The sequence below is a fragment of the Heteronotia binoei genome, chromosome 17 (genome assembly GCF_032191835.1).
Source record: "Heteronotia binoei isolate CCM8104 ecotype False Entrance Well chromosome 17, APGP_CSIRO_Hbin_v1, whole genome shotgun sequence".
NCBI classification, from domain to species: Eukaryota; Metazoa; Chordata; class Lepidosauria; order Squamata; family Gekkonidae; genus Heteronotia; species Heteronotia binoei.
Window position 1 is genome coordinate 50,324,784 of NC_083239.1, and position 18,140 is coordinate 50,342,923.

Sequence of the window (18,140 nt, forward strand, 5' to 3'; positions counted from 1 at the left end):
ATTGGTTTTAAATTATAATTATATATCTGAACTGACTGTTAGTTGCCCTGAGTCTGCTTGCTGAATGGGTGGGATAGAAATCGAAGGTAATAAATAAATAATACATACATACATAACATCAAGCCTCACACAACCAGTTATCTCATGTTTCTGATGAAGAAGATGACAACGACATTGGATTTATATTCCGCCCTCCACTCAGAGTCTCAGAGCGGCTCACAATCTCCTTTATCTTCCTCCCCCACAACAAACACCCTGTGAGGTGGGTGGGGCTGAGAGAGCTCTCCCAGAAGCTGCCCTTTCAAGGCCAGCTCTGTGAGAAGCTATGGCTGACCCAAGGCCATTCCAGCAGCTGCAAGTGGAGGAGTGGGGAATCAAACCTGGTTCTCCCAGATAAGAGTCTGCCTTTTCAAGGACAACCTCTGCCAGAGTTATGGCTGACCCAAGGCCATTCCAGCAGGTGCAAGTGAAGGAGTGGGGACTCAAACCCGGTTCTCCCAGATAAGAGTCCACGCACTTAACCACTACACCAAGCTGGCTCTCTGATGCGTGGGTGTGTGCTATGTGCTGCTGTCATTTCCGACTTATGGGGACTCTATGACTTCATCACCTCCCAAATGTCCCACAAAACTCCCAAATATCATGAACAGCCTTTCTCAGGTCTTGCAAACTGAGGGCTGTAGTTTCCTTGTCTGTCAGCCCGTCTCATGTTGGGTTCTTCAACTTTCCTAGCCTTATTGTCTTTTGAGAAGTATACTTTACTGAACTGAAACTAGTGGTGCTTATATCTCCCTGAAAAGAATTGCAGATTTACGTGTTAGTGCTCACAAATAAATATATTGCGCAGAGATCCATCAGTAGCTATTGGCTATTAGATGAAACACTATGTCTGAAGCACTAGAACAAAGTAGGAGTCAAGTTCACCGTTAATAAAACTTTGTTGGTTTTAAAGGTGAATCTTGACTCCTGCTTTGTTCTACTGCTTCAGAACAACATGGCTGCCCACTTGGATATGTCTGAGGCAGTGATACTCTGTATTCTTGGTCCTTGCAGGGCCACACTGGGAGGGCTTCTGGAGTTCTGGCCCTGCTGGGGGATCTCCTGTTGGCACCTGGGCTTTGGCCACTGTGTGACAAGAGTGTGGACTGGATGGTCTATTGTCCTGGTCCAATATGGCTTTTCTTATGTTCTTATGCTGTAGAAGAGAAAAGCAAGCTTCCACATGCAGAACCCGGCATCTGATTTTTAAAAAGGAGCATCTTTGTTCCTCCGCTCAAGAACAAGGAGTTGCCAAACAAGTGTAACGGCATGACTGTTCCTGGTGTTTTCATCTATCGCCCAGCTGAACAGTAATAATTATGCAATAAACCAGAAATAATATTTAGAGGACACACCTCGGGTGTGGTTCTTCACAAGGAAACCCTGGCACAAAACTGAATATGGCAGATGAATTTCGATGAGGTAGTGACCCTGGATTTCAGCATTCCCTGACTACGTGCATTCTGAAGAAGTGTGTGTGCACATAAAAGCTTATACTGTGAATTTAGGGGGGAGCTATTTTGTGTGTTTCCTGATTTGCGCAGGGGGTTGGACTAGATGACCTTGGAGGTCCCTTCCAACTCTATGATTCTATTGTGAATAAAACTTTGGTCTTAAAGATGCCACTGTACTCGAATTTTCTTCTGTTACCCTCACAGGCACTGATGGTAATATTGTTGCTGATATTAATGTTACTAGTTTAAATCGTTATTTCAGGTAAGTAAAAGTGGGTACAAGATCACTATTTATTTTGATACGTGACGTCAACACAATAGTAATTAGTATTAAGATTACTATTGATGTCGGCCATGCATTACTGCTATTTCAGCATATTAATATTAATATCATATTAAGATTAATATTAAACAGAGAACTGTTCGTAATCTGCCCACATATGAATATTAATTACTACCAATATTAATGAAGATTAATAGTAAAGAGCAACAGAGCTGCTGTCGGTATACAATATATGAATATCAATTAACATCCTATTAATATTTACACCTCCCTTCAGCAGACGCGAGGATCAGTCGAGCATGCGCAATACCGGAAAGCCGCCCCCTCGCCTAAAGCGGAGGAAAAAGGCGCACGCGCGCCTTGTGGGTCCGAACCAAAGCGGGAAGAATCTGCGCAGGCGCACTGGCTATGTAGCGGTGAAGGGGCGGGGCTCGATCGCCGTCCCCTCCCGCTGGCCTGTCCTCGCGCATGCGCAATCTTTTAACCCTCTCGTTCATTCTTCATTCCTCCCCCCCCCCCCAGCGGTGGGCCGTCCTTCACCCACAGGCGCATGCGGGGTGGCGCGTGGAGGGGGGCGTGTCGCTGGGTGTGCGCAGGCGCAGCGGCGCCCCTTCGGCAGCGGCCGTGCCAGTCGTCGTCAGTCGGTCGGAGCCGCCGCCTCGCCTCGCTCGGGAGCTGCGCGCTCCTCCTTCCCCGCCTCAGCCGCAGCCGCCTCACAACCCACGGAGCCCGCGCGGGCACGATGGTGGATTATCACACCGCCGGCCAACCAACTTACCAGTACGGGGGCAACGGGCCCGGCATCGGCGACTACATGGCCCAAGAAGACGACTGGGACCGCGACCTCCTCCTCGACCCCGCCTGGGAGAAGCAGCAGCGCAAGGTGAGGAGGGCGCCTCTGGGCAGGCGCAGAGCGGCGGGGGGCGCGGGCCTCTGGGCATGCGCAGAGCGGCGGGGGCGCGTGCCTCTGGGCATGGGCAGAGCGCCGCCGCCTTCCCCGTCGAGAGCTGGTGTTAGCAGAAAGGAAGGGAGCTGGCATATCTGGGAGGAGGCTTGCCCTCGCTGAGTCGCCCGAGGCACCCTCCTCCCATGTTCCCTCTAAGCCAGGGGTGGCCAAACTTGCTTAATGTAAGAGCCGCATAAAAGAAAGGTCAGATGTTTGAGAGCTGCAAGACAGACAGAAAGAAGGAAGGAAAACAGATGGAGAGGAGGGATGGAAGTGGAAAGAAAGCAACTTTTAAATTACATTGCATTCTCCAAGCCAGCCTACAGGGCAGTGGGGGCTTCAAGAGCCACACAATATGTGTGAAAGAGCCGCATGCCACTGCCGAGCCACAGTTTGGCCACCCCTGCTCTGAGCTGTGGAGTCTTGTGAGCAAAAATTCTACTTTGTGAGCCGCTGGCATTAAAGTTGTGAGCAACTGCATAAATTAGTTTGCTCTGGGGCCATTTTCCTTGAGCTGACACAAAAAAGTGTGAGCTGGAGTCTAAAAAGCTGTGAGCTAGCTCACACTAACTCAGCTTAGAGGGAACATTGCTCTCCTCCCTTCCAAATTCCATTCGAGGGAGAGGGACAGTGCTGGCCTACCTTGCAAGCCGTCAGCTGTGGTGGAAAGCATGGCAGCAAGGTCCTTCCCATCTCTCCTAATTGCATTATTTTGGGCGGGCTCTTGCCGGCTTTTGTAAGAAAAGATGAGTCCTCGCCTGCTCTTGGTCAATTTCAAATTCTCCCCCTCCTCATTGCACTCACGTGAGGAGAGGGCTCTGGACAGCACTGGCCTACCTTGCTGGGCCGTTGTAAGGATGGTAGCAAGTTCCTTCTCTGCTCTGCTGTAGCAAGTTCCTCCTCTGCTCTCCTAATTGTACTATATGGGAAGGGTCCTTGACACCTTACAGGCTCTTGTAAGGGAAAAACAAGCCCCCACCTGCTCTCAGTCAGTTTCAAATTCTCCCCTTCCTCATTGCATTTATGTGAGGAGGGAGCTCTGGACTGCATTGGCCTACCTTATCAGGCTGTTGTAATTGTATTATATGGGGAGGGTTCTTGACAGTACTGGTTTACCTTGCAGGCCTCTTGTAAGGAAAGATCAAGTCCTCCCCTGCTCTCATTCAGCTTCAAATTCTCCCCCTCCTGATTGCATTTATATGCGGAGGGGGCTCTGGGCAGTACTGGCCTACCTTGCAGGGTAGTTGTATGTGTTGCAGCTAGAGAATGTAACCCCCCCCCCAAAGTGTCTGGGTTAGTGGGGGGGGGTCCTTGTGAGATTTGACAGCTCTGTGGTGCCTTTGTGCCCTGGAGGGGCCTTTCTGGCAGGAGCATGAAGGAAAGTCTCAAGCAGGGGTGGGGTGAGGTGTGGGACTCTGGACACGCCTGAATAAAGGTCAGGCGTTCAGTGTGCGTTTTCTGCTCAGTGCTCCGTTGACTTCTTTCCCAGCTTTTCAGCCCCCAAGTGGCTTGCAGGAATCCAAAAGGCAATGTAAATCCATTTTTCCTTGAGAAAAGTGGGGGGCGGGGGGGCATCTTGGCTGGCTCCTTCCTGACCCGCTCTCTGATGGCCTCCTTCAACTCGGAAGGAAGAGAAAGACTTGCTCCGTCAAAAGCTGCACGTTGGGGGCTGGGGTGTCCAATTCAAGCAGGATTAAACCCCATTTTTGGTTTAAGCGCATAGAGCCTTCCATAATTTGCCTACGGTTTGGATAAAAAGGAAAAAAGTTTCCAGATTTTTGAAAGCCTTGTTTGGAGGGGGGCGGGGAGAAGGAAGGTGTGTGGTCTGGATGAAGGGGACCCCTTGGAAGGTTACACGTGGAAGAGAAGGTGTCCTTGTGGGGTGGGGTATCTTTGGTTTGGGGAACAGCTATGGAGCTGGGGGGGTCATGAGGCTGTTTGGATGAGCCCTCTTAAGGTGATGTCACTTACAAAGAGCCTAGTATTGTGCAAGTATGGTGTATGCTTACTTTTTTAAGCAAAAGGGTCTTTCAGGGTCTTCCGGACAGCTTTGTTGTGGGTCTTTGGTGCTTTACACCACAATCCTCTGTGTGCTTACTCAAGAGTAAGGTCCAGTGTGCCTTGGTCGTGTGTCTGAAGAAGTCAGCAGTGACTCACCAAAGTTGCCATTGATATTAATGTTATAAGTCTTGAAGGTGCCTTAGCGGCTGTGACCAGAATGTGGCCTTTGAGGCTTCAAAGACGGTGAGGTCCTTCTGCAGTGGCTGTGGGTGGGTTGGGTTTTCAGCCCTGGAGGGTTTTCAAGCAGTGTGTGTGTGTGGTGGGGGGGTACTGTTAAAGTCTGGGGAGCTGTGTGGAGAGGGTTGGTTTGGCGAGGGGGGAGCTGAGCTGTTCCTAGGCCAAAGGAGAACTTAGCCACTGAAGGGGGTCGCCGGGGTCAGCCAGATCAGGGTGGGGATTGTGTGGGATGGAAGAGCCTGGAGGATTGGGGAAGGGTGTGTTTGAGGAGAACATGCCAGTTTAGGGAGGGGACAGAGAGAGGGCCAGGTAAGGCTTGGGGAAATGTTTACTGTGAGAGTGGTAGATCTGAGTGATTGGGCGAGCTTTCAAGGGGTGACTGTTGGATATCAAGGAGCCTGTTTGGAGGAGCAGAGGCTTCTTATCTGAAGAGGAAAGGGCCAGGATCCATGGGGTGGGAATTGCTTAGTGTGTATGTGCAGCCTAGAGCAGAACTGACCAAGCAAATGGACTGGGTGTGAGTGTGGGCAGGGGGTTGGAAATCAGTGGGATTGCTGGGGAGGGGGAAGTAGCATGGAGAAGCTGGTGGTTTCTGTGACTGCGCCACTGCTCGGACCCAAGTGAAGGGTTAAACATGAGGAGGCACCAGCCTTGTTCGATAGGCCTTGTGCCCGAAAGCTTCCAGGGCTGGCAGCCGGAGAAGAAGGAGGGGCCTTGGGGCAGGTGTGGGACTGGGGAGCAGAGATGGTTGTTTGAGAAGGAAAGGGTGGCAGGGCAGGAAGAGGCTGGGTGGGGCAAGCCCGTCTTGCCAGCCGTTGCTCCTGGCATTCTCCCTTGACTGATTCATCTGGCCGAAGGCGGGGTGGGGGAAGGAGAGGCTCCATTGAGAAGGGCCTGCTCTGCTCTGCCCCGGAGAACCATTTTAAAATTACGCTGCAGACATATTCTCTCCCCCCCACACCCCCAAGAGTGAGGCCTCTACACATAATTGCTTTGTGGGTGACTGTTCCTTTGGGGAAACAACCCCCCCTCCCGTTTTCCAAAGCCAATAAACTGTGAGAGGTGGGGAGCCATGTGAGTTATTTCTTACCCAGCCTGTATGCACAGCTTGCCTTTTAAAACACAGTACTTTCCCCTTTAGGCTGAACTTTGTGAAATGTTACTTGCAGCGTGCGTTGTAAACAGTAGATTGGATTTGGGGTTCAACTGCTGGAATGAATTTGCTTTTTAAAAAAAGCATTTCTGTTTTTGCTGTAACGGAAGCTAATTTCCTTGCATTGGCTTTATCGGGCATGTGTTCAAAGGCAGTGGCAAGGGGGGAGGGGTGGCGGCAGCAGTGAAGCCACATCCCTGAGGTCAGCTGTCACGTCCAGTCGGGCTGACGAGTATTGTTCTCCGTCTCCCGCTGGGCTGCCAGGGCTCTTGCCTCTGGTCTCTGCGGCCTGCGATGTGGAAATATTTGTTCGGGGCAGGCCAGATTCCCGAACTGTGCGTGCTGTTACTGTAGCAAAGCTTCCAGTTTGCCTAGTTTTAAAAGGCGTGTGTGCATGCGCATGCATCTGGTGGGTGTGGAGGTTGCAGGATTAACCCAAACAAACAAGTTGGGAGGGCCCCTGGAGGTGCCCCCCCTCCACCGTACACTTCTTCAATCTAAAACATGTGCCCAGAACGTCTTTGTAAATTGCTTTTTTGTTGTTGTTCCCATGGATGGCCACAGTAGCTAAGAGGCACAACTGGCGTGGTTAAAACATTCTCTTTTGCACGAGGTGGGCTAGAGAAACCTGTTTCTCTTGGCTTCTTGCTGTGACCTTTCCGATTTCTATGGGGTTGGATCCCATGGGTCCGTTTCACCAATTGCGGCCCCTTCTCTGAAGCGAGAGGTTCAGCTGTTGCACCAGCGAAAGATGGATTTAGCAGAACGGATCCATTGGATTCAAACCTGGGTCCCATGAGCACACTTGAGTGTAGGATGCAAGTGCAGAAACAGCCACATAAGCCATATTTATAAGGCAATAAATACATCAGGGAGTAAACTCTCTTTAAATTGATTTGTAACAGTCTCATAGTGACAGTCTCCAATTTCTGATAGCTGATTTTGTTGGCATTCTTTTTCAGCTCCCGTAACTGTTTTAACCCATCCTTCGACAGCGCTTGCTGTCCTCCTCACCCTCTTCCCAACTCCCCTTGCCCCCAAAGACTTAATTTACAAGACCGCATTGGCATCTCCAGGAATTTTCTGGAGTGCCAGTACCCCAACCTCGGCACCCTCTCCTGGGGTCGCTCTGAAGGCAAGCAGTAAGCCGCTCGTGTGCCGGTATCACCAGAGGAACTGTTGTCATTCATTGGGGACTCTATTTGTAGGGTGAGAAGCCGAGTTCGAGGCGGCCATCTGCTGTTTTGCTTAATTGCCTTAACAACATGCTGTTCCTTCGAGCTGAGCTAAGAACACACGAGGCTGGGGGAACTTTTAGGTTTGAGGGGAGCCTTGTTCCCAAACAGAGTGACTTGCCTGTCAAATGAATGTCTGTAACCAGCACTGAGCAATTACATTCCTGCAGCTCCTCCAGAAGGGCTGGGCTTGAAATCAAGACCCCCGAAGAGGTAGCCACTAGACTTATTTATGCTGCCGAGCGAGCAAGCCAGGGCCCAGCTAATGACTTTCCCATGTTTCTGGCCTTGTGGTTGCCTGGGGGGGGGGGGGAATACCAGTGTCTCTTCTCCAAATGCCGGTTCCTGTAACATTTCGGTGGGGAGAGAAGGAGGGAGAGGCGCAGCCTCTTAAAACCGCAAACGGTAGCGTGGTGCCGCCCTCTACACCTGGTTTGCAGGCTTCTGATCCACCTTGTTGCCGTGACGTGGCACTGCAGCTATTTTTATGGGAGAGCTCAGTTTTAAGAGCATATGGCTCCCACGCCTCGGCAAACTCCACCGTCCATTCCAGGGTGTGTTGCACAGAGCGCGCCTTTCCTTCCCCACCTTCCTTCCCCTGTTTTCTGCAGTCAGTAGAAACCAAAAACTTAAAGCACCTTTTGCATATTTTGAATGCAGGTCAGGGAGAGGCTAAGCTTGGAAAGGCTCCCACCGCGGTGCCGTTCAGGAAAAGCTTTTATTGCAAGATTCTGTTTGGTGCATTGAATGGGCTCTTGTCTGGTTCCCCCAGGGGACTTCAGTGCAATAGAGCGATAACTTCCAAAGTCCTCTCCCTCTATCACCCCTAGTGGGGCAGATCAAAGGAAATGGGGTGGAGCCAGCTGAGTTGGGAAATACCTGGAGATTTGGGAGTGGGTGTAGCTTGGGGAAGGGAGGGTATAATGCCACAGAATCCACTCTCCTGAAGCAGCCGTTTCCTCCAGGGGAACTGATCTTGGTTTTCTGGAGATCAGTCATAAGTGTGGGAGATCTCAAGCTGCCAGCCCTAGGGTGTAGCCTTTCTCTCTTGAAGAATGCATTTGGGCCGTGAGCAAGGGGGGGGAAGACTGTAACAACAGGGAGAGTTTCTGTAAACCAGTTTGGTGTAGTGGTTAAGTGTGCAGACTCTTATCCGGGAGAACTGGGTTTGGTTCTCCACTCCTCTACTTGCAGCAGCTAGCATGGCCTTGGGTCAGCCATAGCTCTGGCAGAGGTTGTCCTTGAAAGGGCAGCTGCTGTGAGAGCCCTCTTAGCCCCACCACCACACAGGTTGTTTGTTGTGGGGGAGGAAGATAAAGGAGATTGCGAGCTGCTCTGAGACTCTTAAGTGGAGGGCGGGATGTAAATCCAATATCATCATCATCTTCTTCTTGTGTTCAGAGCACTCCCTTGTGTGATCTTTCAGTAATCCTTACAACAGCCCTGTAAGGGAGTCCCAGCCCCCTTCAGCTTCCTGCTTTCAGAGCTATTTAAAAGTCAGGCCCTGGTTTATTTCTCGGAACTGTCAGTTTGTCTTGTTCTAATAGATGGCTTTTCTGTTTATTATGTTTCTAATTTGGGCCCTTAGTGTGTCGGGAGAAGAAGCGGGGTCTGCAAGTAGTCCAAATAAAATGTTTGTGTGGTTAGGCAGGGAAGCAGATTCTGTTCTAAACAGCTTTCAGTCCCATGAACGTCTTGTGATGGAGACAGTCTTTTCCAGGAGGAATGGATTTGTGTGATCTAGCCCACCAAGTGGAAGTTACCCATTATGCCATTGAATGGCTGGGGATTTTTGGTATGCAGTGACGTGGACTGTGAGAATTAAACTTAGAAAAAAGGCCAGTTAGTGTGATCAGAGTGTGCATTCCTTTTTCAACCTATCTCTGCCATTTTGGTTATCTTGGAGTTGTTCGGGGGGGGGGGGGGCGGAAATGTTTCTGTTAATATGCGTTCTTTTCCTCTCACGGCACCAACAGATGTTGACCATTTTCTGATGGCCAGATTTGCCCAAGATGCTGAGAGTGCCTAGGAAGACTTGGGTTCAAATCGCCATATCCTGGATTAGGCATAATTGGTTTGTAGTGGCAAGTTAGACACCTTTTTTCTTTTTTTTGATTTTTGGGCTCCATATGAAATCTGACATAATTGGGACAGGGGCATCAGAATCCTCTGCAATTCAGAAGGAGCGTCAGCCCCCATGCGGAGTTTGACAAAATTGAGGAAGGGAGGGCGTCTCTCGTTCTGCACGTCACATACCAGAGCCAATATTTGAACAGCAGGGTGACATTTGTGTGCGCTTTAGCTTTCAGTCGCTTGAGGTGGGGGTGGTGCATCTTAATGCTTGTAATGACTAAGGTGGGACAGGTTTAGACGGATCTGCTCAGGGTGTATCTAATTGTTGCTGACATACCCAGCCGCCGTCTTAAATGGCTGAGTAAAGGCCTATAGGCCCTGTGACCCGAGTTGCTTTTCTGTGGTGTCCAGGCATCTATCGAACCCTGGCTTTCTCTGTTAAAAAGTTTTTGCGGAGAGCCACTTGAAAAAATAGAAACCGCAAGCTTCTGGCTTTTCAAATCTCACAGTGTTCCATCGAGCCAGCTAGTGTGACAGACCAGGTTCCGGGTGATCCAGGTACGATTCCTTGCTCTACCATGGGCGCTTGTTGGCTGACCTTGTCACGCATTTCAGCCTACCCTGTCAGGTTGTTGTGAGAATAAAACCGAGGAAAGATGAAGGACGTAATCCATTTTGAGTCCCTACTGGGGAAAAAGACAGGGTAAAAACGAAGCTAAACAAATGATTTTGATTGAACACCTTCAACTGTGGAGGCGGGTGATACCACCAACTGCAGAATTGGAGTTTTGTTTTTAGGTTTGTTGTATTGTTTTTAGATTGTATATTGTTTTATTGTATGTATCTAATTTTAACCTTGTATTATTGACAGTTGTTACCCGCTGGAAAAGGGCGGGCTGTAAATAAAAAACAATAAGTAATAATAAATAAATAAGCAAACTGTGGGTTTTAATTTTTTTAAAAAAAAACTTTGACAGCCCAGATTCCTGCCCTGTCTGTTTTCCTTCCTCTGCTTGAAAAATCTGGCAAAATGCAGCCTGCCAAAACGGTAACAGTTGCAGGATTTGAATCAATGCCCAGCTGATAGGGAAAGTTCCAAACACTTCCCCTCTTCAACCCAGCTTGATACTTTTTTCCCCTTGAGTTATAAGAATGTTTCTTTTTTGGCACCATCCTGGAGGATGAGGGAAACTGGCTTCACTTTGCTCACAAAACGGAAGACACTTGCAGGGGGGTGGAGAGTCGGGCATTGGCCAACTTGGGATCGAGCAAATTCTTGCTGTCTTGCCAATTATTCGGGGGTGGTTGACCCCTCTCCCTGGTTCCCTCTCTTCCTTCCAGAGTTTAAAGACAGAGCCAGGCATCCTTCTTTGTGACTCATTAGATCAAAGACCCCCAAATAGCTTCCCCCTCCCTCCAAAAGACATCGTAAAATCAGTTTAACTAGAAGTTTGTAGACAGTATTCAGCAATATTGTGGCTTTAGAATGCACTGTCATTACGAGTTATAAGTACACACACAACCAACATAGAGACATGCTGGTTTTTTTTTTTTTTTTGTTTGGAACATGCTAGGGAGGGCAAATCGCATAACCGGCCTGGGGTTGGATCACTTAATCTAACTGTGTGGTGGCATGAGGAGGTGAGGTTGCCACTCTCCCCACTGACACATTGGTGCCACCAGATTCCTTGGAACCCAAGTGTATTGCTCAGGAGGGGCTGTACCGCTGCAGTACAGTTCCTCAGAATGTCACCAGTTCGATCCCTGGCATCTCCAGTTAAAGTCTCTGGTAACAACTGGTGCGAAAGAGTTTTGCCCGAGACCCTGGAGAGCCACTGCCAGTCTGAGCAGACTGTAATGATCTTGGTGGACCAATAGCATGACTCTGTAGAAGGCAAATTCGTATTGCCGCATGGTAAGCCCAAGGCTATTGGGCCTGTGATAATGGCAGCATGTTGCCATTGGAAACTGGGATTATAGTGGCATGTTGATCTTAATAGCACAGGCTGCTAGTCCATATTGTTCAGTGGCCAAGGACCTGTCTGTCTAAGGGACCGCCTTTCCCCACATATACCCCAGAGAGCACTGCATTCAGGAAGTCAACATCTGTTATCCATCCCTGGACCAAGGGAGACCAGATTATGCTCTACACGAGTGAGGGCCTTCTCTATGGCAGCCCCTAATTTATGGAACGCACTTCCAGAGGCCACAAGAGCCCTGCGGGATCTCTCCCAATTCTGCAGGGCCTGTAAAACTGATCTTTTGCGGCAGGCCTACAGTAACTAATGCATGAGGAGCTGCCACTAGTATGTTGCTGAATATTACCATCCATGAAGCTAGACTACCTTTGTGAGAAATTTTATAGCACCATTTTTAAGTTTTAAACTTATAAATCGTTTATATGTGTTTTTGCTTTTAAAATAATAAGGTATTGTTATTGTTGTGTTATGATTGTGAGCCGCCCAGAGTCCGTGTGTGGAGTGGGCAGCATACAAATTTAAGATTAATTAATTAATTAAATAAAATATTCCAACAGACCTTGTCAGGGAAAGGTCTTCTCCAACATCTGTCAGCCAAGGACAGACGATTCCTCTGGCTGAACCAGAGACCTTCTGCTCACAAAACCAGTGACTTGCTCATGAGCCATGCACCTCTCCAATAACATCTGGACTTGGAGTGTTGGCTTCTCTGGCTTAACGTGTTCTCTTGTCTCTGGTAGCAGCTCTTCAGGGTCTAGGGTAGAGGACGTTACATCTTAACTCCCTTTACCTGAGATCCTTTAAGTGGAGAAGCTGCTCTCTGGTCCCTCTGCATGCAGAGGATCGAGCCCCATCACATCCCCCAAATCATTGCTGCACCCACTTAAACAACTCCCAGCAAGTTCTGCCTAGCTACGAGGAGCAGGTGACATTTCAAAATAAAGGGAGCTGTACTGGCAGCAACCTCTCTAGCGCTGGGGTCTTCAACCTTTTTCAGTCTTTAGGGTACATTTGGAATTCTGACACAGTGTGGCAGGTGTAACTATAATATGGCTGTTGCGAGAGGTGGCGCCAGCCACAAAATGGCAGCTACAGGAGGTGGAGCCACGCATAGGGAAACCCGAGTGTGTAAAGAGAAGAGGGCTGTTTGTGAAAATACACTGGGAGAGAGGAATGGCAGAGAATAAAAACAGCACTGTGACAGCGGCTGCAGTTGAAATATAAAGATAAAGGTAGTCTCCTGTGCAAGCACCAGTCGTTTCCAACTCTGGGGTGACGTCACATCATGACGTTTTCACGGCAGACTTTTTTTACCATGGGGTGGTTTGCCATTGCCTTCCCCAGTCACCTACACTTTCCCCCCAGCAAGCTGGGTACTCATTTTACTGACCTCGTAAGGATAGAAGGCTGAGTCAACCTTGAGCTGGCTACCTGGACCCAGCGTCCGCTGGGAATCAAACTCAGGTCGTGAGCAGAGAGCTTGGACTGCAGAACTGCAGCTTTACCACTCTGCACCACAGGGCTCATGCAGCTGAAATAGCATTATTTTATTCTACACATGCAGTCAGATATCTGTTGATCGACCAGAAGCCCTACTGAGCAACAACCGCAACTTGCCTCAGCCATTTCCTAAAAACACTTGGCGGTCACCAGGAAGGGTGTTGGCAGGCACAATGGTGCCCATGGGCACCAGGTTGGGGGCCCTGGCTCTAGAGGCTTAACACTTTTCTCCAGAAGCTTGCTGGAATTGAAGGGGCGGTGGGATGTTAATGCTTGGCAAAGCGCTACGCAAGTCCTCCAGACAGGGCTGTGCCCTCTATCTGCATATGTTGTGCAGTTTCTGTCCCTGGCCTGTATCCCAGTTTTGGGGGGCAGGAGGAGGTAGAAAGACAAGGTCCATCTTGACATGTTGGCTATGCAGGGCTTCGACAGCAGCCAGTCATTCTGTTTGCATTTCCTGCATTTCCCCTCCCCAAATAGTTGCAAAGAAGCTACCACTTCAGAGGACCTAGCTGTGCTTTTCACAGATTCCCCCCCCCCCCCCCACAATCCGGAAACATTGGACAAAAACACAAATGAGTATTGTGAACATAGCACAAAAAGTAAATTTGCAGAATGTTGGCATCTCACAGTAACAGTAAGAGCAGTAACCTTTTCCATCTCTCTCTCTCTCTCTTTCTGCACCCTCCCCCCCACTCCACGCTTCTCCAAGGCGGAGGCCATAAATCCTACCACGTATGTTTAGGGGAATCCGCTTCCAAGTTTCTGGCAGCCTGGAAAGCTGTAGCCAAGCTTTGCATGAAAAGGTTTTTCTTTTGCCTGAGCGGGTTTGAAGGGCAGGCTGATGAATCATTCCCCCCCTATTAGCCTGTCTATGTAACAAATCATGATTTAAATTTCATTTTGACTGGAGCAAGTCCAGGGAAGTGAAGACATCCCCAGTCGAGGCGGGATGTGCATTCACACTTCTGGGGATGCCAAGTCACGGGCGATGCCAGCTCGAAACGGTCCTCTGGACTTGGGTTTTTGTAGCGGATTATCATGAACCCTGAACAACAGGTTGGGAGCTGCCTGCTCCCTCCCTTCCCTCCCCTCCCCTCCCTCTTTTTTTGCTCTATGCTGGCAAACCACATTAAAGCATTGCCCTGATTAAAAACGAGCATATGTGTAGCATTTCTGATGAAAAACGGGCGCTCCGTTGTGGAAGAACTGGAACTTATGTAAAGAGCGGCTTAGATGGAGCTGGGAGTTTACAGCCTTGGGAATTCCAGAAAATAGTACTGGCTCAAGCCTTTTGCTAACCTGCCTGCCCACACATGCCGATGCTACTCACGCACCCTTCACTTGTTGCCGCTTTACCGGGGGAGCAAGTTTTCAGCAGTTTCGTCACATGCTGTGGCTCCCTGGCGTGGTGCCCGTGGGTACTATTGTGCCCACCAAAACCTTTCCTGGTGCTCACCAAGTGTTTTTAGAAAGCGGGTGTGGTCATGTGGGGCTTTTGCTTCTGTTTGGCCATTGAAGAGCTGATTGCCTGTGCTTTGGTGGCTGCTGAAACCACAGCCTGAAGGCCTTTGCTGTGTGGTTGAAGGTAAGCTACAGCAGCCATTTTATGGCTGGCTCCGCCTCCTGCGGCAGCCATTTTATGTCAGCCATTTTGGGGCTGCACTTGTCATGCTGTTTCAGAATCCCAAAGATGGCCAGCAACTCAGAAAGAAGACTGCAGATTTATACCCCACCCTTCTCTCTGAATCAGAGACTCCGAGTGGCTTACAATCTCCTATATCTTCCTCCCCCACAACAGACACCCTGTGAGATAGGTGGGACTGAGAGGGTTCTCACAGCAGCTGCCCTTTCAAGGACAACTCCTGCAATAGCTATGGCTAACCCAAGGCCATTCCAGCAGCTGTAAGTGGAGGAGTGGGGAATCAGACCCAGTTCTCCCAGATAAGAGTGTGCCCTTTCAAGGACAACTCTTGCAAGAGCTATGGCTAACCCAAGGCCATTCCAGAAGCTGTAAGTGGGGGAGTGGGGAATCAGACCCAGTTCTCCCAGATAAGAGTCTGCCCTTTCAAGGAAAACCTCTGCCAGAGCTATGGCTGACCCAAGGCTATTCCAGCAGCTGTAAGTGGAGGAGTGGGGAATCAGACCCAGTTCTCCCAGATAAGAGTCCGCGCACTTAACGGCTACACCAGACTGGCTCTCAGTTTGAGGAACCCTGCTCCCAATTGCATGGGGTCCAGACAGTTTGCCTGCATCGCCTTTCTCTGCTTCCAGAATGGGCACCAGACTTTGCTAGTCTGCTTGCCTCTAAACCTTTCCTGTATTAGTTGTTTGAAAGAAGACACACGTACACTTCCGTCTGTGCCACTCTCTGTCCGGTTGCCTGGACAAAGCCACGCAGGAGTTACTTTTTCCTAAGGCTTCTTCCGCCCTGAGCTCTGGGAGACAGCATAAGTACATAACCTGCTGGGTCAGACTGCTGGTACATCTCCTCCAGCATCCTGTCTTGCACAGTGACCAACCAGTTCCTCTGGAGGGCCTTCAACGGGGCACAGAGGCCGAGGCTTTCCGCTGATGTTGCCTCCTGACACTGGGATTCAGAGGTTGACTGCCTGGGAACATGGAGGCTCTTCTCAGTCCCCGTGGCTAGTAGTCACTGGATAGACCTCTCCTCCATAAATCTGTCTAATCCCGCTTTAACGCTATCATGATGTCCTGTGGCAGTGAATTTTCAGATTTTAATCACTCGCTCTATAAAATAGTATTTCCTTTTATCTGCCCTGAATCTACTGCCTATCAGCGTCATTGGACGCCCTCGAGTCCTAGTCTTTTGGAAGAAGGTGGGGGGGGGGACCCAGAAAGCGTCAGTGGAGAACTGGAGCTTTCTGTCACAGCCTTCTGAAAAGGAAGCAGTGATATGTGGGTCACTGGAGCTGTGCGAGGCCCTGCTCTTTCTGAGGCTTCTACAGCATTTCACTTCGTGTCTCCATCCCAGTGCAGTAGCAGTAGTTCGCTCAAGGGGATCTTGACTAAATTGCTGCAGAAAAGAGGAGACGCAGGTGCAGCTGACATTGAAGGGCAAAGGTGCGAGTCCCGCTTGAGAGCCATGCCTCCTTCCCGCATAAGGAGACAGCCGCCAAGCCCCCTCCATTCACAAGGCAGGTAGAACAGCTTCTTTTGCACAAAGATCAGGTTTTTCTTTTCTTTTTGAATGCTCCCTCTGTTCCAGGAGCCCTTTTGGGGTTTTTAATGCGAGTTCTCATCTCCTGCTTGCCCGCTCTCATTCAGGTGTCCCGTTGCAGCCCGAAGAAAACCGGATCCTAAAACTGAATTGGGAGAAGCCGACGGATGCCAGCAAGCCAGATTGTGCTGATCAGCTTTCCTTTCTCCTCTTGTTGTGACTAAAAAACCCCCCTCTCTCTTCTTTTAATGGTATCTAGGCCGGCAGTTCGGTTTTCCTTCTTTTTCTTTTTTTCAAAAATGCAGCCCTTTAAAAAAAAAGGGGGACATGGAAGCAGACTTTGACCCCATTGCTCAAGCCAAGAGCTGTGGCAACTTGGAGAGGCCTTTAGAATGAGGAAGTAAAGTCCCAAGATTTTATAATGTTGCATATGTGGCCAGTTTACCTGCTTACTTTGTTTATGACCCACCTTTCTCCCCTCTCCCAATTTGTTCTCACAACGGCCTTGTGAGAGCGGTCAAGTTGCGAGAGTGTGACTAGCCCAAAGTCTCCCAGCAAACTTTCACATCCAGGTTGGGGGATCAAGCCTGGGTCTCCTGAATCCCAGCCTGCCAATATGATCACTCCACAGCACCTGAATTTGAGGATGCTTCCCCCCCCCCTCCCAGTAGCAGTTACAAGAAGACCGCAGATTTATACCTCGCCCTTTTCTCTGAATCAGAGACTCAGAGCAGCTTACGATCTCCTTTATCTCCTTCCCCCACAACAGACACTCTGTGAGGTGGGTGGGGCTGAGAGAGCTCTCCCAGAATCTGCCCTTTCAAGGACGACAACTGTGAGAGGTATGACTGACCCAAGGCCATTCCAGCAGGTGCAAGTGGAAGAGTGGGGAATCAAACCCGGTTCTCCCAGATAAGAGTCCGTGCACTTAACCGCTACACCAAACTGGTTCTCAGTTAGGAATAAGAGCATGTCTGTGTTCTTAGGGAGGGGTTTTGTACCCCATGCATCCTTTGCCTGTTTGATTGGCAGCAGTTCCCCAGAGGCTCGGGCGTGAAAAGGGTCTTTCCCAATGTTTGCCACGCACCCAAGGATCCCTCTTAAATATTTGGGTGGAGCATCTTTTTAACAGATCTCAAGCTGTTTGGAGCTCCCTTTTGACTGTCAGCACCCCTGGTTTTGTGTTTTCTTTCCTGACTGTCAGTGGCTGTTCGGGATCTCAGAGGATGGAACTGTGAGCTGCTTGAAACACGCAGCTGCTTTGGAAAAACTCAAAATTCAAACAAAAGTAATTGATTCCTAGGAGCAAAAGCAATTGTTTTACTGGGGATTCCACAAAAGCCCCCATAAATGTATTTAATCATATGCAAGACTAGTTTTTCCCCAAGGGATAACCATATCCACCCATAGCCATTCCCTTTTTCTTGACAGCTTTGACCGCGCGCATGTCACACAGCTTTGACCGCGCGCATGTCACACCGTGTGTCTGTGTGACATCACTCCCCCCCCCCAATCTCCTGACTTCCCTCCCTTGCATCGGTCACTTGCGGGCTGGATAAGAACCCTGGATTTGCCGGTTCCATCTCCTGGGCCGTACGTTTGACACCCCTGTTTTACTCCTCATGAGGGGTTTTTGTTCCCTTCCATCCCCGCCAGCTCGCTGTGCATTGCTGGGTCAGGCAGAAGCACGGTGCCATGATGTCTCATTTGAGGTGCTGAGAAGGGTGAGGCACGCGGCTGCCATTTTCAGCAGCAGTCGTGTGTCAGAGAGAAGACGCTATCACAGCCTAAGCTGTGTTCAGGAAGCAGCGTCTGACCTGCCTCCAGACCCTTTTCAGCTTCCCTTCTTCCTAGCGAAGTTTCAGAGGTGAGGACTGTAGGGGAAACAAAGCCTGTGTTTCTGCTTTCCTGGCAAAATAGCTTCATTGGCTGTCTCTTCCCTAGTAGTGGCTTGAAGGGAAGAGAAATCTAGACCTCTGAGTTTCCCTTTTTCCTGTATTCCTAGCACCAGCTTGCCATTGGAGGAACTGACGAGGAAATTGGCCTTGCTGTTAATTAT

The 18,140-nt window shown here is 49.7% G+C and overlaps 1 protein-coding gene across 6 annotated transcripts in view; it reads left to right on the forward strand.

The window, feature by feature from the left end:
- Nucleotides 1-2,412: 2,412 nt before the first annotated feature.
- ACTN4 (actinin alpha 4) overlaps nucleotides 2,413-18,140 on the forward strand; it is a 141,595-nt gene continuing 125,867 nt past the window's right edge. For all 6 annotated transcript variants that reach the window (XM_060257498.1, XM_060257500.1, XM_060257502.1 and 3 more), the window contains exon 1: nucleotides 2,413-2,659. In XM_060257498.1, coding sequence (XP_060113481.1) covers nucleotides 2,519-2,659 — 141 coding nt within the window. In that variant the 5' untranslated portion in view covers nucleotides 2,413-2,518. The remainder of the gene's footprint in view (nucleotides 2,660-18,140) is intronic.